The following is a 25,945-nucleotide window of genomic DNA, read 5'->3' on the forward strand; positions in this document are numbered from 1 at the left end:
CTTACTTACTTACATACATACATACATACATATATATTCATAGTAAACTTTTGTATTTAGAATAAGTGTTACTGTTGGGATTCATCTTGTGTTTTACCTCAAACCAGTTTTCCTCAGCTGTTACTGATCTAGTCCTTCATGCCATTCTCATCATGGTTCAGGCTACGACACTGAATGTAGCCTTCAACTCCCATAACAAGTCTCTGCTCACCATAATGATGTCAAACAACGTGAGTGTAACTGTTTTCAATATTTACTCTTAAAAACTCGCTGCAGCAGAACGACTGAAGCTCTGATTTTGTTTCCCCAGTTTGTGGAAATCAAAGGAAGCGTGTTTAAGAAGTTTGAAAAGAACAACCTGTTCCAGATGTCCAACAGCGGTAAGTCGGAAGCCATTGGAGCCTCCGCACTAAAATCACACGTTTGAGATATTTTTATCCTCCCCTCTTTAACCTGATTTAATCCAAGGTAAATTTCTGGGATCGCGCTCAGCGGCAGTGGGCAGAAAGTAGGTTAATCCAGGATTGATTTGTTTTGTTTCCCACAGACATAAAGGAGAGGTTCACCAACTACATCCTCCTGCTCATTGTCTGTCTGAGAAACATGGAGCAGTTTTCATGGAATCCCGGTAACTAATATCAGCTCAGAATGCACGCAGCATGACACAGCTCCCAGCACAGATCCATTTTCCTTCTGCTTCAGCCCTTAACACAAACTTCCTTTCTCATCAGCCTACGTATCTGAATAATTATACTGATTTCAGCTTCCTGTGTTTGTCTTAGACCACTTCTGGGTCCTGTTCCCAGACGTAGTCATGGTGATCACATCAGAGGTGGCAGTGGATGTTGTCAAGCACGCCTTCATCACCAAGTTCAATGACATCAGTGCTGACGTGAGTCCCCTAATGTCTCGTTAACCGGTTATTTACAGTCACTGATAAAAAATAATTTAAATCAGATTTAAATCAGAGATGGGTTTGAAAATGATTTGATCCTCAGGAAGCTGGTGTGTTTAGAAATGGCACTAGAGAGTGGAGTGATAGTGTTACAGGCAGTTTCTGGAGCGTCTGTCAGTTATCAGAGGATTGACTGTCATATAATTCTACAATTTGACATTCCAGAAATAAATTTGCTCAATAGAAACATGACAAATTTGAAAATAAAAACAAATTTTTTGATTAAAAAGTCTTGGCACTAGCATGAGGTGTTTTTTTTTTTGTTGTTTTTTTTTGGCTGTAGCAGAATTGGTTTATTTTGCAAAAGTTGAATGGAAACACTTTTTTAGCATCACACAAGTCACATAATCAATAACCGGATGCTGCCACTTGCGCAAACCGTGAAGAAAAAGATTTTTTTAATGACTTATCACAAGAACAAACTTATTCACATGTGACTTTAATTCCGTTTTTTTTAGTTATGTTGTGTTTTTTTCGACATTGGTGGAAAATGTACAAAGTTTACACACATTTGCAATGGAAGCGCAGCTGATGTTGCAGTTATGCAACGAAAACCGAATCATTTTATTTTCAGCGGCATGTTGTCCACTCTTGTTAACACAACCCCTCTGATGAACTTTCATCCCACCCTGCATGTGAAACTGTTGTGTGATTGGTCAGAATTTTGTTCACGTTTGTTCACTCAGAAAAGTTCGATAACAATGTTGTGCAATGTGCATCTCACTGTGTATCTGCTGCTTCTGTTTGACCAAAACACTCAGCCTCTCACCAATGCCTTCCGTTATTCTGTTTCTGATAATATGGCAAATAAAATGGGATGTCCCAATAGGGCTTTTTTTTTGTCACAGAGTCCTTTGACTTAGCGTATGTGTGATTCCATAGCAACCCAAGCAAAGCTCCAGCATGTTTGGTCAGCTGGTTTTGCCACTGTATGCGCTGTACAATGGCTGTTAGAAAACAAAAGTGTTTTGTCGTTGATTTACCATCCAGAAACCACTTGCTGTATTCTTGTTGCTGGTTGTAAATTTTTGTGAGGTGTATTTTATCACTCAGGTGTTTCTTTAACCCAACCTCCAAAACCTCAACCTGACCTGGATCATTTTTGTCTCTGTGTTTCTTCTCCTCTTCCACCTTCCGTAAATGTTCTGTTTCCTCTCTCTCACTCATGCGTATTTCAGTCTGAAACAGGATCTGCCTTCAGCTGAGCCACCTTCTTTGCACTCATTTCGATGTTGGTGGTTTTTACACCTCCTACCTTCCTTCCTGGTTTTTGTTAAAGCAGGAATTTACTAGATTATTTCACACTGTTAAATCCAACCACACTTTTTTTTTGCACCCACTTTCACTTTCTGCAACAAACATCTCTCTGCCATCACTTTTTAGACACACATACCTTCTGTTGGCTGTTTTAACGGAGCATTTGGTTATTTGTGGGTTTGTTGACTGAGAACTATCGGTTCTCTCTGTTTGTGTTCCCAGGTGTACGGAGAATACAGAGCCAGCCTCGCCTTCGACCTCGTCAGCAGCCGACAGAAAAACGTGAGTCAAACAACTTGAACTAGCAGCTGTCTTTACACCGATGTTCAAATCTTTTTCATATCGTAGGAATCATTTTGGATTGTACTGTATTTGTGGAGAGGTGGCATAATGACAGACCTCTCAGTATTAGTAGGGGAGCAAAATGTGAATTGGGGGCAGTGCAAAAAATTGTTGCTTTTCTGTAGAGTTTAAATATTTCACAGCCAGTTATATTGATGGTATGATTCCTCTGGACCAGATTTTTTGCAATTATTTTTATTGCCACTTTAATGGACTCTAAATACATAAAGAAAATATGTACTTTTAGTTGGTAAGAGTTATTGAAGAAATAAGCACATCTGACCAAGTTTAGATGCATAAAATAACTTAAATTCCAGTCAGAGGTCACGCTAGGCTTTTTCATTTTCTGTAATTTTGACTGACTGGGTCAACAAAATCCCCTAATTTTCTGTATTTGCCTGCCAGTTTTTAAAATGATAGTAATGACATATTAAAATGCATAAAATTTTATTCGGCTTAATTAATATTCAACAGGCTTGCAGCGTCGCAAAGGGACGACACGCTAAATGTGCACAGCCTTCGTATACACAGCCAAAAAAGACAAAGATGACTTTTCTTTCCACTTTTGTAAACCACCAAAAATACCAACATGGACAAAATTATGTTTTACTGCAAAACATCTACAGCCAGAACTGCTTAGAACGGTTTTTCTACAAAGTACTATCTCTGGGGGGTGGGGGAGGGGCTGACTACAAACACACCACACCTTTCAGATTTTTACTGGTGAAAACTTAGAAAGACATTTATTGATTTCTTTCTCTTTCATAATGAAGCACTGCATGGTTTTGGTTCATCATATAATTTCCCATAAAATGCACAGATATTTGTGGTTATAATTTAACAAATGAGGGAAAAAACTTGTACTATAAAACTATTTTAATCCTCATAGGAACAACTTTAAAAAGCTGCATTAACTTTTTAACCTGTAGTTTGTGGATATTAAACACAATTGCATGTTTCTGATTGCAGATTGAATTTTTATCTGTTTTCTCACATTTCTGTCCAACAGAACAAAGTTAGATTTGTCATTGGAGTCAGAAGTTAAACGAGGCTTTTCTGTTCTGAAAATGTTTGCAGGCTTACACCGACTACAGCGACTCCGTATCCAGAAGAATGGGCTTCATTCCACTTCCCTTGGCTCTGCTGGTCCGTCATTCGATACGTACACATAAACATAGAGTACCATATTACATTTTTACAGTGTTGCATGGTTCCAGCTGTTTTTTTCTGTTTCCATTTTCAGCTGATCAGAGTGGTGACAAGCTCAGTGAAGATCCAGGGTTCGCTCTCCTTCATGTGTGTGCTGCTGTTTTACTTGGGGTAAATATGAAATATAACGTTGTCGCTTGTTATGCTTTCGCACGTTTGCGTCGTACTCTCATATTTTTTTGTCGTTGCGAGCAGGATGATCACGCTCAAGGTGCTCAACAGCATCGTTCTCCTTGGAACATCCTGCATGTTTGTCAAAGAGGCCAAGATGGAGGAGAAGCTGTTCGACCCGCCTCCGTCTGTCGCCTCCAGCCGTGCTAACTCCAGAGCCAACCGCAGCAAAAACACTTACACTGCAGCGCCACAAGGTTAGACAGCTACTCTCTGGGTTATACAGCAGCACATGCAATTAAAAGGGTGAAATTGACTTTTTTGAGCTTTGCACCTCATCAAACAGGTATGTTTTAATCTTCCATGGCTGTGCAAAATGCCTTGGTGAACCTAGCTTCCTATGGTTTCCAAGTTTCTGCCTCAAAGAGCAGCCATCCTCCATGACTCCCTCACTCAGCTCCTTCAGACTATCCACTATTTTCTTACACCCTTGTCCTTACTGGGGTCAGAGGAGGTGCTGGTGCTTTCAAGCGAGACATTTTGGTCAGGTTGCCAGTCGCAGAGTAACACAGACAGGACAAACAACCACGCACACACAATCACATGTTTTTGGACTGTGGGAGGAAACCGGAGTACCCAGAGAGAACCCACACATGCACAGGGAGAACATGCAAACTCCTTGCAGAAAGATCTCTGGCTGGGAATCGAATCCAGGACCTTCTTGCTGCAAGGCAACAGTTTCACCAACTGCGCCACTGTGCAGCCCGATCCTTCAGAGTAGCCTGCACATCTGCTGAGCTCATTATAGGAGCTACTTCTCAGTGAAACGCTGGTAAAAACGTTGTTAAAGGGTTAATAGAGGAGGAAAGAACATGACATTCTTAAAGAGACAGATGCCCAATTTCAAGGTGTTAAATTGCAAATTGAAGTTTCGTTTAAGACATATTTGATATGCATGTATATATAAGTTATATCAAAAGTTAACATAGTTACTTGACTGTTATAAAATTATACTGTCACTGGAAAACATATAATACTGCCCATTTAAAATTTATGATTATTTTTATTAACTTAAAAAAGTAGAGTGTCAAATTAGAAAATGATTCATTATAATTTATTTTGATGGGCCTGTTGGACTCACCAGTATTTGTACCAAAAACTGTTTATTTCCTTACTTTCTCCACTTAGATGTACTGATATTGAAGAGGTTTTGTGTCGTGCGAGAGCACGCAACTGCTTCAAAACCTGAATTCTTTCAAGGTTTTTTTTTTACACATCTTTGTCTACATTAAGATATTTGATGCCCAATAGCTACCAAAGGAATTTCACAGTGTGAATATTTCTGTGCCATTAAACTCTTAAACACTTTCTCATCAACAGAGCCCACGTCAGACAGAGCAGGAGTATCACTGACACCGGGTGTTTCTCCACCCACAGAAAAACCAGAGGGCACCTCCTCCGCCATCCCAAAGAGCGACTCGGACACATTCCTGACGACGCCAGACGAGGACGACGAGGACAAAATTCTAAACAATGACATGGGGCTGGAAGGAGACGGACTTAAACACAGAGCGCCCAAGAAAGACTTGCTGGAGATAGACCGATTCACCATCTGTGGGAACCGGATAGACTGACCGCTGAAGGGAACCCCAGCCCGTGTCCAGGGATCTGACGAGGGTCACGGAGCGTGCTCAGACCCGACTCGCACTTATGCACCTGACTCTTGGAGTATTTATTTATTTATTACTGGCAAAAACCAACCCAGGCATCAAGCTGTTACATCAGACGTTTCCAGACGGGTGCTGCAAGAACACCAGGAAACAACCAAACGGAGAATAAAACCACTGAAAGGAAATCCAGTCTGGATTGTTGGAGCATTGCAGCTGGACTGTGAGGTTGTGTGTGTTTCAAAAGCACAATTATTCCTAGAACAAAGAGTGATTTTTTTTTTTTTTTTTAATAGAACAAAAGTTGTCAGATGTCGACTTTTTATTTAGAAAAAAATCTGACAAGTTTATCTCTTTAAAGTATGTTTTTTTTTATTGAAAATGTTGGATGTTTTTTTCCTAAATTTTAAACCTTAAGCTGCGCATAAAGGCATTCTGCAGACACTGGCGCCAACACGTTCAGAAGGACTGATGCAAACAAGCCTCCGAGCTCATCGGCTTCATTTCCCTGGGGAGTTTTAGTGTGAGATCGTCTGTGTGGGTCTTCTCTTTCTTTTAACATCACTGGGAGGACCGTGTGAAGGCGTTTGTTTGCAGATTATTTTTTTATTTTTTTCGCTAAGGGGAGATTTAAGTTTCCACAGTCGTATAACTATGGCAGCAACATTGTCGCTGAGCATGTTGGAAACGTTGATCTTATCCGTAAATTTGCGACTGAGATTCCTGCTAAAAGAAATGAATAACTTTGATCATTTTAAGCATTTCAGCTGTTCAAACCAGCGTGGAGTTCATGTCTGCTGTCGCTCGCCAGCTCTGACTCGTGAAGACGTGTCCTGTTAATCAGCTGTTTGTGAACCAGTTGACCCAAATTGCTGTGAAATCTGCTGTTAATCAGTTGATTACGTGAAGTCGCCACAGGCCTTTCTGCTTCCTCTCATTTACCGCCATCAGCTCCTACGTTCGTTTTAATACTACGTTTGGTGGTATTAAAATCTGACCATTTTAATACCAGCAACATTAAAACAGGTCTTCCTTATTAGTTTTCTTTAACTTACACTGCATTGCTAAACCATGTATAAATCTTTAACTTTTTTACATTTGTCATGTCAGACTTGGATTTTGGGGGAGATTTTATCCGGTAGACAAACATAATGTGAAGTAACAGGGAAAAAAAAATAAGGTCTTTAAAGGGACAGTGTTGTGTAAAATCACATTTTTTGAGCTTAATAGAGGAGCCATGTTGTAATGCCTTCCTGAAGGCGGAGTTTCAGAAAGAGCAGGAGCTTTTTAAAGAGACAGAGGCCAAGTTTCAAGGCATTAAATTGCAAAGTCAAATTTATTCCAAGTCATATTTGAAATAAATATGACTTTTTTAGATTTTTTATAACAACTGAAGGTAACCGAGTTACTCAGTTGTGCCACTTTTTGCCTGGAAAATACATAATACTGTCCCTTTAACATTTTTTGCTCTAACAAATTAGAAAAGTGTGACTTGTGCTTGTCTTCAGCCCCACAGAGTTCAAACCTTTCTGGAACCACCTTCTGCAGTTATGGCTGCACCTCTTTTCTCCATCAGATTTTCTCATCTGGACACCGAAATGTTTGGCCGCTAATATTTGCAACTTAGTTCAAATTTATTCAGACTGGATGGAGAATCTCTGAACAATCTATTCTGTGATCCTGCCACAGATTTACAATTGACAGGGTTTTTTTTACAACATATTTTTATCTGTACCTCACTATGATGCTGCCTTCAAACTTCAAAAATACATGAGTTCTGCAATAATTTCAAAATTTGTTGCTCTTTTTCTTCCACTTTGCAATTATGCTGTTGGTCTGATACATGAAATCCCAAATGAAACACACGTAAGAATGTGGCTGCAGTGTGACTAAAGATAGTTTAGAAGTATTAGTTATTTTTGGATGGCACTGCATTTATATATTTCAAAGAAATGTTTTTTCTTTGAAATATATAAAGTAATGTTCTGCTAATATTTTATAAGCAGAACATTACTGAGAAATGAGGTTGATGAGAGGTAGAAATAATCTGAGTTAATCCAAGTCAACACAGGCCAGCTGAAATTTGAGGAGAAACTTTCCAAACATTAAAACAAGTGTGACAGGTCATCTCTGATCAGTGGACAACAGGGCAACAGACAAGTGATCTATTTCAATAGATTATACATCTCATAGGATATAACATTTTTTGCCATAATTTATTTTATTTTTTTTCTACCAAAATAACTTTTGGCAAAAAAAAAAAAAAAACATTATTTGAGGAAGGTGACGATCTAGAATATTCACTGAAGTCTGATCCAGAACCGCACAGCATTCTGGGAGATGTAGGCAGAACAGAAGAAAAGCTTTTGCTGCTCAATCTGTCACAGTGAGCTAAGCAAGGCTAGTGGTGTCAACTAACTCACTCACTTTTTGGTTACCTAGCAACAACCTGTTGATTAACTTGCACAGCAGCAGATTCAGATTTCTCCATCGTATTTAAAAATAAAAACAACAATGTAGAGGGAAAACTAGATAAATCAGGAAAGGTCACACCAGCAGCTTGGCAGTTTCTCAGACATTTTAAACAAAACAACTAATCAATAATTATCAATATCGACAATTTTTGATATTGGCTGATATGAAACACTTATGTTGTGAAAAGTTCTTTTTAGGCATGTTGTGGAGCCCTTGTTTACAGATCTTGTTTTTCCGTGTGTGACTCCGACATGTTGAGGTTTAAGTCTTTTATCTTTTATGATGGATGGAGAATAAAATGAGTTTGTTTTGCAGCCGTTTCTGGTGTGATGTGAGTGAAAGGCGAGGACTCACTGCAGTGAAAGGACCCACTGCGCTCTCTGTTAAAGTGGAAACACAGCGGCCCACTGTCTGCCTACACAGACTCTGAAGGCTCTCTGTCATCACACACTTACACTCACATTGGCTTTTTTCTTTTTTTCTTCTTCTTCTTTTCAGTTTCACGAGACATCAAAAACTTGGATTATCATTAGCGAGTTGACCATCATATTTCACAGTGACATCTAACCGGTGAGGCTACAGGTCCAGTTTTTTTGTGGGAAGAAATAAGAGTCAAGTTTCCCCCAGAACTATCGGTCTGTAAATCAGCCCAGACGGGTAAAATGTCTGGGTTTCCCCTTGCTGTTTCTCACAAGCTTGTGTTTCTTATGCAGACAACAGCTCTGTAAGGAAAGGTAAAAGTTCTGGTTGCAGTATTTTTTGTTTTCCAAAGTTATCCAAGACCTGTTTTTCAGAGAAGTGGTGGTTCAGATACATGTATTATATTGTGCAGATGTTTTGAGCCTCCCTTGTTTTTATATTTGACCTCAAGCAGGCTGACTGTTTTTTGTAACAATCTGCTCTGATGGTAAAGAGTTTTTGCACAATACTGTGAGTGCTCTGCCATACTTAATAAAAAAGAAAAATAATTTGTACAAGTCTTTACTTGACCTCAGATTGCTCTGAATGGTGGCGTTTTATTTGTGCATGTATTGACACTTCATGATAGACCTGATTGCAGACATGAACCATCCCTAAAGCCTCTATGCACAAAGATTTTTCTGAATCTTTTAATATTTCTTTATGTACAGAAATTGGGTGACAAAATCCTTTCCTGCTTCCAGACATAAGAATCTGTCCAAAACCACAGAGAAATTGGAACAGTTAACTGTACTCTTTCCAGAACATTAGACTGTAAATCTTATTATAATCTAAAAAAGTAAGCTTTAAACAGCTTGTAGAGCAAAAGCAGCACAATTTACCAAATAATCACACTCAAAGCAATTTCCTGCAACATTAAAATGTGGGCTTTAGAAATATTTGTTGAAAATAATCTTAACGAGTGGAAAAGCTGTTCAGTCTTTTTTTTTTCTCCAGTAAGAAAAATATAAGAAAATTAGTAATTGCTAGGTAACTTGTTTCTCCTCATTTGCTTTGAATAACTTTTATTCTGAGGAAATAATTTGAAAATGTATGTCTTTCCTATTTGCTCAGGTTATCTTAGATACTAAATGTTTTCTGTCTACATGACCAAGAGGACGCTCCGGGTCACGCGCCGCAGATGCGCGCATCGAATTTTCCAGCGCACACGAACGCAGTTGAGCCCTCTCCGTGCACGTGAGATTAGGCTGCTCTGAGCTCGCGGTCCGGTGAACGCGAGGACACCGGCAGGCAGAGTGAGAATCCCACACAGCGCGGCAGGTCCTCTGGGAAGGATGTCCGGGATGAGTCCGTGGAGGAGAACCACTAGAGCCTAACGGCTGCTTCCTCACCGACCGACCGCTGGATGTTAGAGGTGTTTCCGGTCCTGCGGGAGGAACAGGTGTCAGCTGCTCTCTCCATCCCGACTGAGACAGCAGGTTGTCCACTGGGTCTCTGGTCTTCTGGTGCTTTTTTTCTTCTTCTTCGTCTCTGAGTTATGTTGTGGACACGGTGGCTCGTCCTGCTGCTCTGGTGGGGGGCCACCAGCGCAGAGCAGCAGGCTGAAGAGAAGGAAGGCCAGCGGGCGGAGGTCAGGGCCGACCCCCGCAGGCAGCGCTCCCCTCCGCCGGTGGAGCCGTTGGACTTTGGGTTTGTTCCCGCAGCGGTTTATGATACCCACGCTTACTACGAGCCGGGGACCATAGGAATCCTTTTCCACATGGTCCACGCGTTTCTTTACATGGTTCAACCAAACTCTTTTCCCAAAGGTGAGATTAAAATATTATCACACCATCTGCTCCTCCATTCTCACAGTCAAGGCTGACTTATTATTATTAATAGACTTTATTCGGGTGTAATGAATAAACATACATCAGCTTTATTATTAGATATAACTGACTTTTTGAATATATTTATATATTTCCTGATTTAATTTTTCAACACAAAGTTTTTATCAATGCAAAAAAGAAAGAAAGAAGGAAAAAAGAAAGAAAGAAAGAAAGAAAGAAAGAAAGAAAGAAAAAAACAAAGAAAGGAGGAAAGAAAGCATTCATAAACGAAAAATAACAACAGAACTAAAATCTCTGACATAATCAAGTGGGGTATTTAAATTGAAGGGCCATCGCCAAACTGAGTGTTATATGGTAATGAAGCAAAATTTGACCGTTAAGTTACAAATCCGACTAGTTTCCAGTGGAGGCATTTGTATTAAAGCATGGGGAAAAGTACAAAGAGTGAGGAGGGCAAAAAGTGCCACAATTTAATAACACACCTTTTTTTGAAAAATATTTAGATATGCCATAATTCATTTTTATAGGTTCTTATGAATGTATCACTCATTATTTTTATCTATCAAAATGTATAGATGTGGAAAGTATTGTAGAACTAAAAGTTCTACCAAAACTAACTAAATGAAGACATGTCTGTCATGTACATGTAATTTCAATGAATGACTGAATAAAGTAATTAATATACACATTCCCATGGTGTACTGAAGCATGAAGAATAATTATTAAATAATAATAAGTCACTGTGGCCCTTTGTTCATATCCTTAACAAGTGACTAATTAACCTAAAGAGCAAACCCATAATCATGAAACATTGGCTTGCAATTCAATTGTAAAATAGCTCCATATCTCATTTTATAAATTATCTGTATAATTAATTATTTGAGTAATTTATTTATATTTCTTATCAATTGTAGTTTTGGGACATCTAGTAGTATGGATATTTATTTGCTCTTTTAATTGTGACACTTTGGAACCTCCATACATGTAAAGTTCATGGTAGTTTACATATGGAACTGAATCGTTAAAAGATTGTTTACGTTACTTCATGGTTTCCATACTCATGTCCAAATTAGAGGTTTTTTTTAGTGGTATATTTGCTGCAGTAAATTGATAATATCTAAACATTAGGATTTGTGATAGTTGGTGTAGCTGTTATGTAAGTCAGTCATTTATCTATTTTATCCTGGAACCATATAATGGTATGATGGGTCCTTGGAAGACCCTATGCTGTATAATGTATGCTGTGTGCAAATTTTCCTGGTTAAAAAATTATTTTAAAAAAAGTTGTTAAAACATATGGCCAACCTTACTCTCAAAGACCATTGTGATATATAAAAGAGCAAAGTCCAAAAATGAGCAGAGTCCTAAAACAAACCGCTGTGACAGGATGTATTTGCACAGTAAACAGATCTTCCTCTGCTAAAAGTCACCGCTCACATGAGGTAAAATACATCGTGAAATTACAAAAAATAAATTTGCTTAATGGAAACACATTTCAAACAATTTTTTGTAGTAGGATCAGGTGGTTTTTNACATCCACCCACTGATTTGCTGTCGGTGCTTTACGTCAGGTTGCAGATCGCCTCTTCTCATCGTTTGGCCAAGACATCCTGGATGCTCTGTACTGGACCGCCACCGAGCCCAAGGAGAAGAAGAGAGCACACATAGGAGTGATTCCTCACTTCCTCATGGCTGTTCTCTACGTCTGTATCCTCACTGGGACTGACCTCTAAGAGTCCACAACACTGAGATGAAAACAGACTTAATGTAGTAATATTTGCCGGACTGCACTCTATCTGGATTATTAAAAATAACAATCTTTATGTGTTAGTTAATGGACTAGTTGTCCGAAGGACAGTTTGAGTGGAACAGCTTAGAAACACACACCAGCCTTTCATTGCTGAATGCAGTTTGTATTTTTGAAGCCAAATGATCATGTTCTCATTTTTATTCTGATCTGAATGGAGCATTTTCATCTGTTTTACACCATTTAAGGGTTTCTACAGTCTGGAAAACCAGAACACTCTACAAGTCATAGTTACATCTGAGTATGATTGGAAAAGGATAACAAATATGAAACATTTATTTCCCATATTCATTCCTTCCTTACTTACTTCTTTCATTTTTTCCTTCTTTTTTCCTTTGTTCTCCCTTTCTTTTTAACCCTTTTCTTCCTACCTGTCTTTTTCTGTCCTTCCTTCCTTCCTTCCTTGTTTCCTTGCTTCCTTCCTTACTTACTTACTTACTTACTTACTTACATACATACATACATACATATATATTCATAGTAAACTTTTGTATTTAGAATAAGTGTTACTGTTGGGATTCATCTTGTGTTTTACCTCAAACCAGTTTTCCTCAGCTGTTACTGATCTAGTCCTTCATGCCATTCTCATCATGGTTCAGGCTACGACACTGAATGTAGCCTTCAACTCCCATAACAAGTCTCTGCTCACCATAATGATGTCAAACAACGTGAGTGTAACTGTTTTCAATATTTACTCTTAAAAACTCGCTGCAGCAGAACGACTGAAGCTCTGATTTTGTTTCCCCAGTTTGTGGAAATCAAAGGAAGCGTGTTTAAGAAGTTTGAAAAGAACAACCTGTTCCAGATGTCCAACAGCGGTAAGTCGGAAGCCATTGGAGCCTCCGCACTAAAATCACACGTTTGAGATATTTTTATCCTCCCCTCTTTAACCTGATTTAATCCAAGGTAAATTTCTGGGATCGCGCTCAGCGGCAGTGGGCAGAAAGTAGGTTAATCCAGGATTGATTTGTTTTGTTTCCCACAGACATAAAGGAGAGGTTCACCAACTACATCCTCCTGCTCATTGTCTGTCTGAGAAACATGGAGCAGTTTTCATGGAATCCCGGTAACTAATATCAGCTCAGAATGCACGCAGCATGACACAGCTCCCAGCACAGATCCATTTTCCTTCTGCTTCAGCCCTTAACACAAACTTCCTTTCTCATCAGCCTACGTATCTGAATAATTATACTGATTTCAGCTTCCTGTGTTTGTCTTAGACCACTTCTGGGTCCTGTTCCCAGACGTAGTCATGGTGATCACATCAGAGGTGGCAGTGGATGTTGTCAAGCACGCCTTCATCACCAAGTTCAATGACATCAGTGCTGACGTGAGTCCCCTAATGTCTCTTTAGCCTGTTATTTACAGTCACTTTTTAACTCTGATTTAAATCAGATTTAAATCAGAGTTGGGTTTGAAAATGATTTGATCCTCAGGAAGCTGGTGTGTTTAGAAATGGCACTAGAGAGTGGACTGATAGTGTTACAGGCAGTTTCTGGAGCGTCTGTCAGTTATCAGAGGATTGACTGTCATATAATTCTACAATTTGACATTCCAGAAATAAATTTGCTCAATAGAAACATGACAAATTTGAAAATAAAAACAAATTTTTTGATTAAAAAGTCTTGGCACTAGCATGAGGTGTTTTTTTTTTTGTTGTTTTTTTTTGGCTGTAGCAGAATTGGTTTATTTTGCAAAAGTTGAATGGAAACACTTTTTTAGCATCACACAAGTCACATAATCAATAACCGGATGCTGCCACTTGCGCAAACCGTGAAGAAAAAGATTTTTTTAATGACTTATCACAAGAACAAACTTATTCACATGTGACTTTAATTCCGTTTTTTTTAGTTATGTTGTGTTTTTTTCGACATTGGTGGAAAATGTACAAAGTTTACACACATTTGCAATGGAAGCGCAGCTGATGTTGCAGTTATGCAACGAAAACCGAATCATTTTATTTTCAGCGGCATGTTGTCCACTCTTGTTAACACAACCCCTCTGATGAACTTTCATCCCACCCTGCATGTGAAACTGTTGTGTGATTGGTCAGAATTTTGTTCACGTTTGTTCACTCAGAAAAGTTCGATAACAATGTTGTGCAATGTGCATCTCACTGTGTATCTGCTGCTTCTGTTTGACCAAAACACTCAGCCTCTCACCAATGCCTTCCGTTATTCTGTTTCTGATAATATGGCAAATAAAATGGGATGTCCCAATAGGGCTTTTTTTTTGTCACAGAGTCCTTTGATTTAGCGTATGTGTGATTCCTTAGCAACCCAAGCAAAGCTCCAGCATGTTTGGTCAGCTGGTTTTGCCACTGTATGCGCTGTACAATGGCTGTTAGAAAACAAAAGTGTTTTGTCGTTGATTTACCATCCAGAAACCACTTGCTGTATTCTTGTTGCTGGTTGTAAATTTTTGTGAGGTGTATTTTATCACTCAGGTGTTTCTTTAACCCAACCTCCAAAACCTCAACCTGACCTGGATCATTTTTGTCTCTGTGTTTCTTCTCCTCTTCCACCTTCCGTAAATGTTCTGTTTCCTCTCTCTCACTCATGCGTATTTCAGTCTGAAACAGGATCTGCCTTCAGCTGAGCCACCTTCTTTGCACTCATTTCGATGTTGGTGGTTTTTACACCTCCTACCTTCCTTCCTGGTTTTTGTTAAAGCAGGAATTTACTAGATTATTTCACACTGTTAAATCCAACCACACTTTTTTTTTGCACCCACTTTCACTTTCTGCAACAAACATCTCTCTGCCATCACTTTTTAGACACACATACCTTCTGTTGGCTGTTTTAACGGAGCATTTGGTTATTTGTGGGTTTGTTGACTGAGAACTATCGGTTCTCTCTGTTTGTGTTCCCAGGTGTACGGAGAATACAGAGCCAGCCTCGCCTTCGACCTCGTCAGCAGCCGACAGAAAAACGTGAGTCAAACAACTTGAACTAGCAGCTGTCTTTACACCGATGTTCAAATCTTTTTCATATCGTAGGAATCATTTTGGATTGTACTGTATTTGTGGAGAGGTGGCATAATGACAGACCTCTCAGTATTAGTAGGGGAGCAAAATGTGAATTGGGGGCAGTGCAAAAAATTGTTGCTTTTCTGTAGAGTTTAAATATTTCACAGCCAGTTATATTGATGGTATGATTCCTCTGGACCAGATTTTTTGCAATTATTTTTATTGCCACTTTAATGGACTCTAAATACATAAAGAAAATATGTACTTTTAGTTGGTAAGAGTTATTGAAGAAATAAGCACATCTGACCAAGTTTAGATGCATAAAATAACTTAAATTCCAGTCAGAGGTCACGCTAGGCTTTTTCATTTTCTGTAATTTTGACTGACTGGGTCAACAAAATCCCCTAATTTTCTGTATTTGCCTGCCAGTTTTTAAAATGATAGTAATGACATATTAAAATGCATAAAATTTTATTCGGCTTAATTAATATTCAACAGGCTTGCAGCGTCGCAAAGGGACGACACGCTAAATGTGCACAGCCTTCGTATACACAGCCAAAAAAGACAAAGATGACTTTTCTTTCCACTTTTGTAAACCACCAAAAATACCAACATGGACAAAATTATGTTTTACTGCAAAACATCTACAGCCAGAACTGCTTAGAACGGTTTTTCTACAAAGTACTATCTCTGGGGGGTGGGGGAGGGGCTGACTACAAACACACCACACCTTTCAGATTTTTACTGGTGAAAACTTAGAAAGACATTTATTGATTTCTTTCTCTTTCATAATGAAGCACTGCATGGTTTTGGTTCATCATATAATTTCCCATAAAATGCACAGATATTTGTGGTTATAATTTAACAAATGAGGGAAAAAACTTGTACTATAAAACTATTTTAATCCTCATAGGAACAACTTTAAAAAGCTGCATTAACTTTTTAACCTGTAGTTTGTGGATATTAAACACAATTGCATGTTTCTGATTGCAGATTGAATTTTTATCTGTTTTCTCACATTTCTGTCCAACAGAACAAAGTTAGATTTGTCATTGGAGTCAGAAGTTAAACGAGGCTTTTCTGTTCTGAAAATGTTTGCAGGCTTACACCGACTACAGCGACTCCGTATCCAGAAGAATGGGCTTCATTCCACTTCCCTTGGCTCTGCTGGTCCGTCATTCGATACGTACACATAAACATAGAGTACCATATTACATTTTTACAGTGTTGCATGGTTCCAGCTGTTTTTTTCTGTTTCCATTTTCAGCTGATCAGAGTGGTGACAAGCTCAGTGAAGATCCAGGGTTCGCTCTCCTTCATGTGTGTGCTGCTGTTTTACTTGGGGTAAATATGAAATATAACGTTGTCGCTTGTTATGCTTTCGCACGTTTGCGTCGTACTCTCATATTTTTTTGTCGTTGCGAGCAGGATGATCACGCTCAAGGTGCTCAACAGCATCGTTCTCCTTGGAACATCCTGCATGTTTGTCAAAGAGGCCAAGATGGAGGAGAAGCTGTTCGACCCGCCTCCGTCTGTCGCCTCCAGCCGTGCTAACTCCAGAGCCAACCGCAGCAAAAACACTTACACTGCAGCGCCACAAGGTTAGACAGCTACTCTCTGGGTTATACAGCAGCACATGCAATTAAAAGGGTGAAATTGACTTTTTTGAGCTTTGCACCTCATCAAACAGGTATGTTTTAATCTTCCATGGCTGTGCAAAATGCCTTGGTGAACCTAGCTTCCTATGGTTTCCAAGTTTCTGCCTCAAAGAGCAGCCATCCTCCATGACTCCCTCACTCAGCTCCTTCAGACTATCCACTATTTTCTTACACCCTTGTCCTTACTGGGGTCAGAGGAGGTGCTGGTGCTTTCAAGCGAGACATTTTGGTCAGGTTGCCAGTCGCAGAGTAACACAGACAGGACAAACAACCACGCACACACAATCACATGTTTTTGGACTGTGGGAGGAAACCGGAGTACCCAGAGAGAACCCACACATGCACAGGGAGAACATGCAAACTCCTTGCAGAAAGATCTCTGGCTGGGAATCGAATCCAGGACCTTCTTGCTGCAAGGCAACAGTTTCACCAACTGCGCCACTGTGCAGCCCGATCCTTCAGAGTAGCCTGCACATCTGCTGAGCTCATTATAGGAGCTACTTCTCAGTGAAACGCTGGTAAAAACGTTGTTAAAGGGTTAATAGAGGAGGAAAGAACATGACATTCTTAAAGAGACAGATGCCCAATTTCAAGGTGTTAAATTGCAAATTGAAGTTTCATTTAAGACATATTTGATATGCATGTATATATAAGTTATATCAAAAGTTAACATAGTTGCTTGACTGTTATAAAATTATACTGTCACTGGAAAACATATAATACTGCCCCTTTAAAATTTCTGATTATTTTTATTAACTTAAAAAAGTAGAGTGTCAAATAAGAAAATGATTCATTATAATTTATTTTGATGGGCCTGTTGGACTCACCAGTATTTGTACCAAAAACTGTTTATTTCCTTACTTTCTCCACTTAGATGTACTGATATTGAAGAGGTTTTGTGTCGTGCGAGAGCACGCAACTGCTTCAAAACCTGAATTCTTTCAAGGTTTTTTTTTTACACATCTTTGTCTACATTAAGATATTTGATGCCCAATAGCTACCAAAGGAATTTCACAGTGTGAATATTTCTGTGCCATTAAACTCTTAAACACTTTCTCATCAACAGAGCCCACGTCAGACAGAGCAGGAGTATCACTGACACCGGGTGTTTCTCCACCCACAGAAAAACCAGAGGGCACCTCCTCCGCCATCCCAAAGAGCGACTCGGACACATTCCTGACGACGCCAGACGAGGACGACGAGGACAAAATTCTAAACAATGACATGGGGCTGGAAGGAGACGGACTTAAACACAGAGCGCCCAAGAAAGACTTGCTGGAGATAGACCGATTCACCATCTGTGGGAACCGGATAGACTGACCGCTGAAGGGAACCCCAGCCCGTGTCCAGGGATCTGACGAGGGTCACGGAGCGTGCTCAGACCCGACTCGCACTTATGCACCTGACTCTTGGAGTATTTATTTATTTATTACTGGCAAAAACCAACCCAGGCATCAAGCTGTTACATCAGACGTTTCCAGACGGGTGCTGCAAGAACACCAGGAAACAACCAAACGGAGAATAAAACCACTGAAAGGAAATCCAGTCTGGATTGTTGGAGCATTGCAGCTGGACTGTGAGGTTGTGTGTGTTTCAAAAGCACAATTATTCCTAGAACAAAGAGTGATTTTTTTTTTTTTTTTTAATAGAACAAAAGTTGTCAGATGTCGACTTTTTATTTAGAAAAAAATCTGACAAGTTTATCTCTTTAAAGTATGTTTTTTTTTATTGAAAATGTTGGATGTTTTTTTCCTAAATTTTAAACCTTAAGCTGCGCATAAAGGCATTCTGCAGACACTGGCGCCAACACGTTCAGAAGGACTGATGCAAACAAGCCTCCGAGCTCATCGGCTTCATTTCCCTGGGGAGTTTTAGTGTGAGATCGTCTGTGTGGGTCTTCTCTTTCTTTTAACATCACTGGGAGGACCGTGTGAAGGCGTTTGTTTGCAGATTATTTTTTTATTTTTTTCGCTAAGGGGAGATTTAAGTTTCCACAGTCGTATAACTATGGCAGCAACATTGTCGCTGAGCATGTTGGAAACGTTGATCTTATCCGTAAATTTGCGACTGAGATTCCTGCTAAAAGAAATGAATAACTTTGATCATTTTAAGCATTTCAGCTGTTCAAACCAGCGTGGAGTTCATGTCTGCTGTCGCTCGCCAGCTCTGACTCGTGAAGACGTGTCCTGTTAATCAGCTGTTTGTGAACCAGTTGACCCAAATTGCTGTGAAATCTGCTGTTAATCAGTTGATTACGTGAAGTCGCCACAGGCCTTTCTGCTTCCTCTCATTTACCGCCATCAGCTCCTACGTTCGTTTTAATACTACGTTTGGTGGTATTAAAATCTGACCATTTTAATACCAGCAACATTAAAACAGGTCTTCCTTATTAGTTTTCTTTAACTTACACTGCATTGCTAAACCATGTATAAATCTTTAACTTTTTTACATTTGTCATGTCAGACTTGGATTTTGGGGGAGATTTTATCCGGTAGACAAACATAATGTGAAGTAACAGGGAAAAAAAAATAAGGTCTTTAAAGGGACAGTGTTGTGTAAAATCACATTTTTTGAGCTTAATAGAGGAGCCATGTTGTAATGCCTTCCTGAAGGCGGAGTTTCAGAAAGAGCAGGAGCTTTTTAAAGAGACAGAGGCCAAGTTTCAAGGCATTAAATTGCAAAGTCAAATTTATTCCAAGTCATATTTGAAATAAATATGACTTTTTTAGATTTTTTATAACAACTGAAGGTAACCGAGTTACTCAGTTGTGCCACTTTTTGCCTGGAAAATACTTAATACTGTCCCTTTAACATTTTTTGCTCTAACAAATTAGAAAAGTGTGACTTGTGTTTGTCTTCAGCCCCACAGAGTTCAAACCTTTCTGGAACCACCTTCTGCAGTTATGGCTGCACCTCTTTTCTCCATCAGATTTTCTCATCTGGACACCGAAATGTTTGGCCGCTAATATTTGCAACTTAGTTCAAATTTATTCAGACTGGATGGAGAATCTCTGAACAATCTATTCTGTGATCCTGCCACAGATTTACAATTGACAGGGTTTTTTTTACAACATATTTTTATCTGTACCTCACTATGATGCTGCCTTCAAACTTCAAAAATACATGAGTTCTGCAATAATTTCAAAATTTGTTGCTCTTTTTCTTCCACTTTGCAATTATGCTGTTGGTCTGATACATGAAATCCCAAATGAAACACACGTAAGAATGTGGCTGCAGTGTGACTAAAGATAGTTTAGAAGTATTAGTTATTTTTGGATGGCACTGCATTTATATATTTCAAAGAAATGTTTTTTCTTTGAAATATATAAAGTAATGTTCTGCTAATATTTTATAAGCAGAACATTACTGAGAAATGAGGTTGATGAGAGGTAGAAATAATCTGAGTTAATCCAAGTCAACACAGGCCAGCTGAAATTTGAGGAGAAACTTTCCAAACATTAAAACAAGTGTGACAGGTCATCTCTGATCAGTGGACAACAGGGCAACAGACAAGTGATCTATTTCAATAGATTATACATCTCATAGGATATAACATTTTTTGCCATAATTTATTTTATTTTTTTTCTACCAAAATAACTTTTGGCAAAAAAAAAAAAAAAACATTATTTGAGGAAGGTGACGATCTAGAATATTCACTGAAGTCTGATCCAGAACCGCACAGCATTCTGGGAGATGTAGGCAGAACAGAAGAAAAGCTTTTGCTGCTCAATCTGTCACAGTGAGCTAAGCAAGGCTAGTGGTGTCAACTAACTCACTCACTTTTTGGTTACCTAGCAACAACCTGTTGATTAACTTGCACAGCAGCAGATTCAGATTTCTCCATCGTATTTAAAAATAAAAACAACAATGTAGAGGGAAAACTAGATAAATCAGGAAAGGTCACACCAGCAGCTTGGCAGTTTCTCAGACATTTTAAACAAAACAACTAATCAATAATTATCAATATCGACAATTTTTGATATTGGCTGATATGAAACACTTATGTTGTGAAAAGTTCTTTTTAGGCATGTTGTGGAGCCCTTGTTTACAGATCTTGTTTTTCCGTGTGTGACTCCGACATGTTGAGGTTTAAGTCTTTTATCTTTTATGATGGATGGAGAATAAAATGAGTTTGTTTTGCAGCCGTTTCTGGTGTGATGTGAGTGAAAGGCGAGGACTCACTGCAGTGAAAGGACCCACTGCGCTCTCTGTTAAAGTGGAAACACAGCGGCCCACTGTCTGCCTACACAGACTCTGAAGGCTCTCTGTCATCACACACTTACACTCACATTGGCTTTTTTCTTTTTTTCTTCTTCTTCTTTTCAGTTTCACGAGACATCAAAAACTTGGATTATCATTAGCGAGTTGACCATCATATTTCACAGTGACATCTAACCGGTGAGGCTACAGGTCCAGTTTTTTTGTGGGAAGAAATAAGAGTCAAGTTTCCCCCAGAACTATCGGTCTGTAAATCAGCCCAGACGGGTAAAATGTCTGGGTTTCCCCTTGCTGTTTCTCACAAGCTTGTGTTTCTTATGCAGACAACAGCTCTGTAAGGAAAGGTAAAAGTTCTGGTTGCAGTATTTTTTGTTTTCCAAAGTTATCCAAGACCTGTTTTTCAGAGAAGTGGTGGTTCAGATACATGTATTATATTGTGCAGATGTTTTGAGCCTCCCTTGTTTTTATATTTGACCTCAAGCAGGCTGACTGTTTTTTGTAACAATCTGCTCTGATGGTAAAGAGTTTTTGCACAATACTGTGAGTGCTCTGCCATACTTAATAAAAAAGAAAAATAATTTGTACAAGTCTTTACTTGACCTCAGATTGCTCTGAATGGTGGCGTTTTATTTGTGCATGTATTGACACTTCATGATAGACCTGATTGCAGACATGAACCATCCCTAAAGCCTCTATGCACAAAGATTTTTCTGAATCTTTTAATATTTCTTTATGTACAGAAATTGGGTGACAAAATCCTTTCCTGCTTCCAGACATAAGAATCTGTCCAAAACCACAGAGAAATTGGAACAGTTAACTGTACTCTTTCCAGAACATTAGACTGTAAATCTTATTATAATCTAAAAAAGTAAGCTTTAAACAGCTTGTAGAGCAAAAGCAGCACAATTTACCAAATAATCACACTCAAAGCAATTTCCTGCAACATTAAAATGTGGGCTTTAGAAATATTTGTTGAAAATAATCTTAACGAGTGGAAAAGCTGTTCAGTCTTTTTTTTTTCTCCAGTAAGAAAAATATAAGAAAATTAGTAATTGCTAGGTAACTTGTTTCTCCTCATTTGCTTTGAATAACTTTTATCCTGAGGAAATAATTTGAAAATGTATCTTTCCTATTTGCTCAGGTTATCTTTGATACTAAATGTTTTCTGTCTACATGACCAAGAGGACGCTCCGGGTCACGCGCCGCAGATGCGCGCATCGAATTTTCCAGCGCGCACGAACGCAGTTGAGCCCTCTCCGTGCACGTGAGATTAGGCTGCTCTGAGCTCGCGGTCCGGTGAACGCGAGGACACCGGCAGGCAGAGTGAGAATCCCACACAGCGCGGCAGGTCCTCTGGGAAGGATGTCCGGGATGAGTCCGTGGAGGAGAACCACTAGAGCCTAACGGCTGCTTCCTCACCGACCGACCGCTGGATGTTAGAGGTGTTTCCGGTCCTGCGGGAGGAACAGGTGTCAGCTGCTCTCTCCATCCCGACTGAGACAGCAGGTTGTCCACTGGGTCTCTGGTCTTCTGGTGCTTTTTTTCTTCTTCTTCGTCTCTGAGTTATGTTGTGGACACGGTGGCTCGTCCTGCTGCTCTGGTGGGGGGCCACCAGCGCAGAGCAGCAGGCTGAAGAGAAGGAAGGCCAGCGGGCGGAGGTCAGGGCCGACCCCCGCAGGCAGCGCTCCCCTCCGCCGGTGGAGCCGTTGGACTTTGGGTTTGTTCCCGCAGCGGTTTATGATACCCACGCTTACTACGAGCCGGGGACCATAGGAATCCTTTTCCACATGGTCCACGCGTTTCTTTACATGGTTCAACCAAACTCTTTTCCCAAAGGTGAGATTAAAATATTATCACACCATCTGCTCCTCCATTCTCACAGTCAAGGCTGACTTATTATTATTAATAGACTTTATTCGGGTGTAATGAATAAACATACATCAGCTTTATTATTAGATATAACTGACTTTTTGAATATATTTATATATTTCCTGATTTAATTTTTCAACACAAAGTTTTTATCAATGCAAAAAAGAAAGAAAGAAGGAAAAAAGAAAGAAAGAAAGAAAGAAAGAAAGAAAGAAAGAAAAAAACAAAGAAAGGAGGAAAGAAAGCATTCATAAACGAAAAATAACAACAGAACTAAAATCTCTGACATAATCAAGTGGGGTATTTAAATTGAAGGGCCATCGCCAAACTGAGTGTTATATGGTAATGAAGCAAAATTTGACCGTTAAGTTACAAATCCGACTAGTTTCCAGTGGAGGCATTTGTATTAAAGCATGGGGAAAAGTACAAAGAGTGAGGAGGGCAAAAAGTGCCACAATTTAATAACACACCTTTTTTTGAAAAATATTTAGATATGCCATAATTCATTTTTATAGGTTCTTATGAATGTATCACTCATTATTTTTATCTATCAAAATGTATAGATGTGGAAAGTATTGTAGAACTAAAAGTTCTACCAAAACTAACTAAATGAAGACATGTCTGTCATGTACATGTAATTTCAATGAATGACAGAATAAAGTAATTAATATACACATTCCCATGGTGTACTGAAGCATGAAGAATAATTATTAAATAATAATAAGTCACTGTGGCCCTTTGTTCATATCCTTAGCAAGTGACTAATTAGCCTAAATAGCAAACCCATAATCATGAAACATTGGCTTGCAATTCAATTGTAAAATAGCTCCATATCTCATTTTATAAATTATCTGTATAATTAATTATTTGAGTAATTTATTTATATTTCTTATCAATTGTAGTTTTGGGACATCTAGGTAGTAGTATGGATATTTAATTGCTCTTTTAATTGTGACACTTTGGAACCTCCATACATGTAAAGTTCATGGTAGTTTACATATGGAACTGAATCGTTAAAAGATTGTTTACGTTACTTCATGGTTTCCATACTCATGTCCAAATTAGAGGTTTTTTTTTAGTGGTATATTTGCTGCAGTAAATTGATAATATCTAAACATTAGGGTTTGTGATAATAGGAGCTGGTGTAGCTGTTATGCAAGTCAGTCATTTATCCATTTTATCCTGGAACCATATAATGGTATGATGGGTCCTTGGAAGACCCTATGCTGTATAATGTATGCTGTGTGCAAGTTTTCCTGGTTAAAAAATTATTTTTAAAAAAGTTGTTAAAACATATGGCCAACCTTACTCTCAAAGACCATTGTGATATATAAAAGAGCAAAGTCCAAAAATGAGCAGAGTCCTAAAACAAACCGCTGTGACAGGATGTATTTGCACAGTAAACAGATCTTCCTCTGCTAAAAGTCACCGCTCACATGAGGTAAAATACATCGTGAAATTACAAAAAATAAATTTGCTTAATGGAAACACATTTCAAACAATTTTTTGTAGTAGGATCAGGTGGTTTTTGAGTCATATAAAAGTAGACATATTTTGCAAAACTGCATAGCAAACACATTTTTCACATCTTACAAGTCATGTGATCGACAGGCGGATGTTACTACTGGCGGAAATGACGAACAAGAAGGAAGTAGTGGGAGGATGACAGTTTTTTTTCAGACAGTCTGCAGCTGGTTCAAACAGAGCTTCTACAGTATCATACAGTTCATAAAAAGTTGTGTGTCATTCCAACGTGTTGAAGCCATAACTCTTCTGTAAAATCAGAGAATATAATTTCCCCAAAACGTAGCCGCTCCCAGGAATGAAGGGTTGATAGATGATGAGTGCTGATGCCAAGGCTGAATTATGCATAGGCCTGCTGCAATAAACAATTACTCAGTTCATCACATGATAAATTAAAACTAACTCAATCGCTTCCATTTGATGATTTATTGTTTTTCTCTTCTCCAAAAACTACATGACAAAAGTTTTCAGTCTGGTGGTTTGGTCTCAACATGCCCCGTTGTTGAAGAACAGTTTTGTTTACAAAGACTTAATAATTAATTTTATTTGTTGTTTTGGTTGTCTTGTGTATTTATTTTGGGGCAAGATGTCTTCCAGTTACAGTTTTAAATGTTCATTAGATTTCAAAGTTCTTTGATCTTTGAGAAGGTGTTCTTGCATTATTATGCCATTACAAACAATGTTTTCAGTATTATTATTTATTATAATAATTTCTGGGACAATTTATTGTCCTGCAAAATTTGTTTTTGTGACAGGCCTAATTATGACTATATCACATGTAGCTGCCATGATTATTAATGGCTTTTCATGTGAACAAACTTATTCACGTGTGATTTTTATTGAATTTCTTATTTAATGAAAACTCTGAAATTGTGTTTTTTTCAACCTCAGTAGAATTTAGATAAAGATTTACGTGCATTTGCCCTGGTAACACAGCTGCTATCTCAGTCCTTAAGTGATCATTCCCTGGTTTGACTGGTGATCAGGTTTCAGACCTCACAGCCTTTCTCTCTGCATCGGTCTGCTTCAGAGTTCTAACAATTGAACGCAGTTTGTTTTGTGTGTAAAACTACGAGAGGTCACGTTGGAGGATGGCACAGAGCAATTGGATTGAAGGTTTTAAGTTGCTGCCATTTTGGTGTCCAGTGTTATAGACGCTGGCTTGGTAAGCAATTAGCAGAATCAGTGCTTAGAGGAGGCTTTCTCTGTCACCTGCATCACCACGTAATACCTTAATCCACCGGGCCATATGCTGCCACTGCTGTGGACTCTCCGGTGTGACTCACCGTCCCCCACTCGCACAGGTACACGGGCCACCTGGAGGGACACGTCAATGCCCGCATTACATATCAGAAGCATGTAAAGTCATGACGAACGTACACAGGTGGACTCTGAGGTGTTTGGAGCTGCTTAAGGAGCGCAGCAGATCAGTCTCACCTGCTTGCTTCCTGAACCGCCAGGCTCTCTGAGCCATTAACAAGTAAACAAGCTCACCTGTAACGCAAGCAGGAACATATTATTAGGAGCTAGAAGCTATTGGTGTGTGTCAGCAAATCAGGGAAACAAAGGATGAGGTCTAGTGGTGGATGATATGGACTTCCAGTGTTATCACGATATTTTGTTGTAGTACTGTGAT

At 39.0% G+C, this 25,945-nt stretch overlaps 3 protein-coding genes across 3 annotated transcripts in view; all 3 read left to right on the plus strand.

Moving 5' to 3' along the window:
* The window catches only part of LOC103136470 (transmembrane anterior posterior transformation protein 1 homolog), an 8,023-nt gene extending 2,223 nt beyond the window's left edge, over positions 1-5,800 (plus strand). The window contains exons 2-10 of the mRNA XM_016670262.1: positions 67-230; positions 311-380; positions 548-628; positions 783-892; positions 2,435-2,494; positions 3,632-3,700; positions 3,798-3,874; positions 3,959-4,131; positions 5,255-5,800. Of these exons, the coding sequence (XP_016525748.1) occupies positions 67-230; positions 311-380; positions 548-628; positions 783-892; positions 2,435-2,494; positions 3,632-3,700; positions 3,798-3,874; positions 3,959-4,131; positions 5,255-5,508 (1,058 nt within the window). The 3' untranslated portion in view covers positions 5,509-5,800. The remainder of the gene's footprint in view (positions 1-66; positions 231-310; positions 381-547; positions 629-782; positions 893-2,434; positions 2,495-3,631; positions 3,701-3,797; positions 3,875-3,958; positions 4,132-5,254) is intronic.
* Positions 5,801-9,973: 4,173 nt separating this feature from the next.
* LOC103136471 (transmembrane anterior posterior transformation protein 1 homolog) lies at positions 9,974-18,310 on the plus strand. The gene is made up of 11 exons (XM_007549741.2): positions 9,974-10,244; positions 11,832-11,972; positions 12,643-12,740; positions 12,821-12,890; positions 13,058-13,138; positions 13,293-13,402; positions 14,945-15,004; positions 16,142-16,210; positions 16,308-16,384; positions 16,469-16,641; positions 17,765-18,310. Exons 1-11 carry the CDS (start codon positions 9,974-9,976, stop codon positions 18,016-18,018), a joined length of 1,404 nt encoding a protein of 467 aa, XP_007549803.1. The 3' UTR covers positions 18,019-18,310.
* A 3,864-nt stretch (positions 18,311-22,174) lies between these two features.
* The window catches only part of prom1b (prominin 1 b), a 33,952-nt gene continuing 30,181 nt past the window's right edge, over positions 22,175-25,945 (plus strand). Inside the window, exon 1 of the mRNA XM_007549633.2 lies at positions 22,175-22,752. Coding sequence (XP_007549695.2) covers positions 22,482-22,752 — 271 coding nt within the window. The 5' untranslated portion in view covers positions 22,175-22,481. The remainder of the gene's footprint in view (positions 22,753-25,945) is intronic.

The sequence above is a fragment of the Poecilia formosa genome, unplaced genomic scaffold (assembly GCF_000485575.1).
Source record: "Poecilia formosa unplaced genomic scaffold, Poecilia_formosa-5.1.2 Scaffold32, whole genome shotgun sequence".
Classification (NCBI taxonomy): domain Eukaryota; kingdom Metazoa; phylum Chordata; class Actinopteri; order Cyprinodontiformes; family Poeciliidae; genus Poecilia; species Poecilia formosa.

Excerpts from the sequence above, each read along its gene's own strand:
- LOC103136471 (XM_007549741.2), top strand. The coding sequence starts at position 9,974 with ATGTTGTGGACACGGTGGCTCGTCCTGCTGCTCTGGTGGGGGGCCACC. Across the intron at positions 12,741-12,820 it reads CCATAATGATGTCAAACAAC|TTTGTGGAAATCAAAGGAAG; the intron begins GTGAGTGTAACT and ends TTGTTTCCCCAG. Across the intron at positions 16,642-17,764 it reads TTACACTGCAGCGCCACAAG|AGCCCACGTCAGACAGAGCA; the intron begins GTTAGACAGCTA and ends TCTCATCAACAG.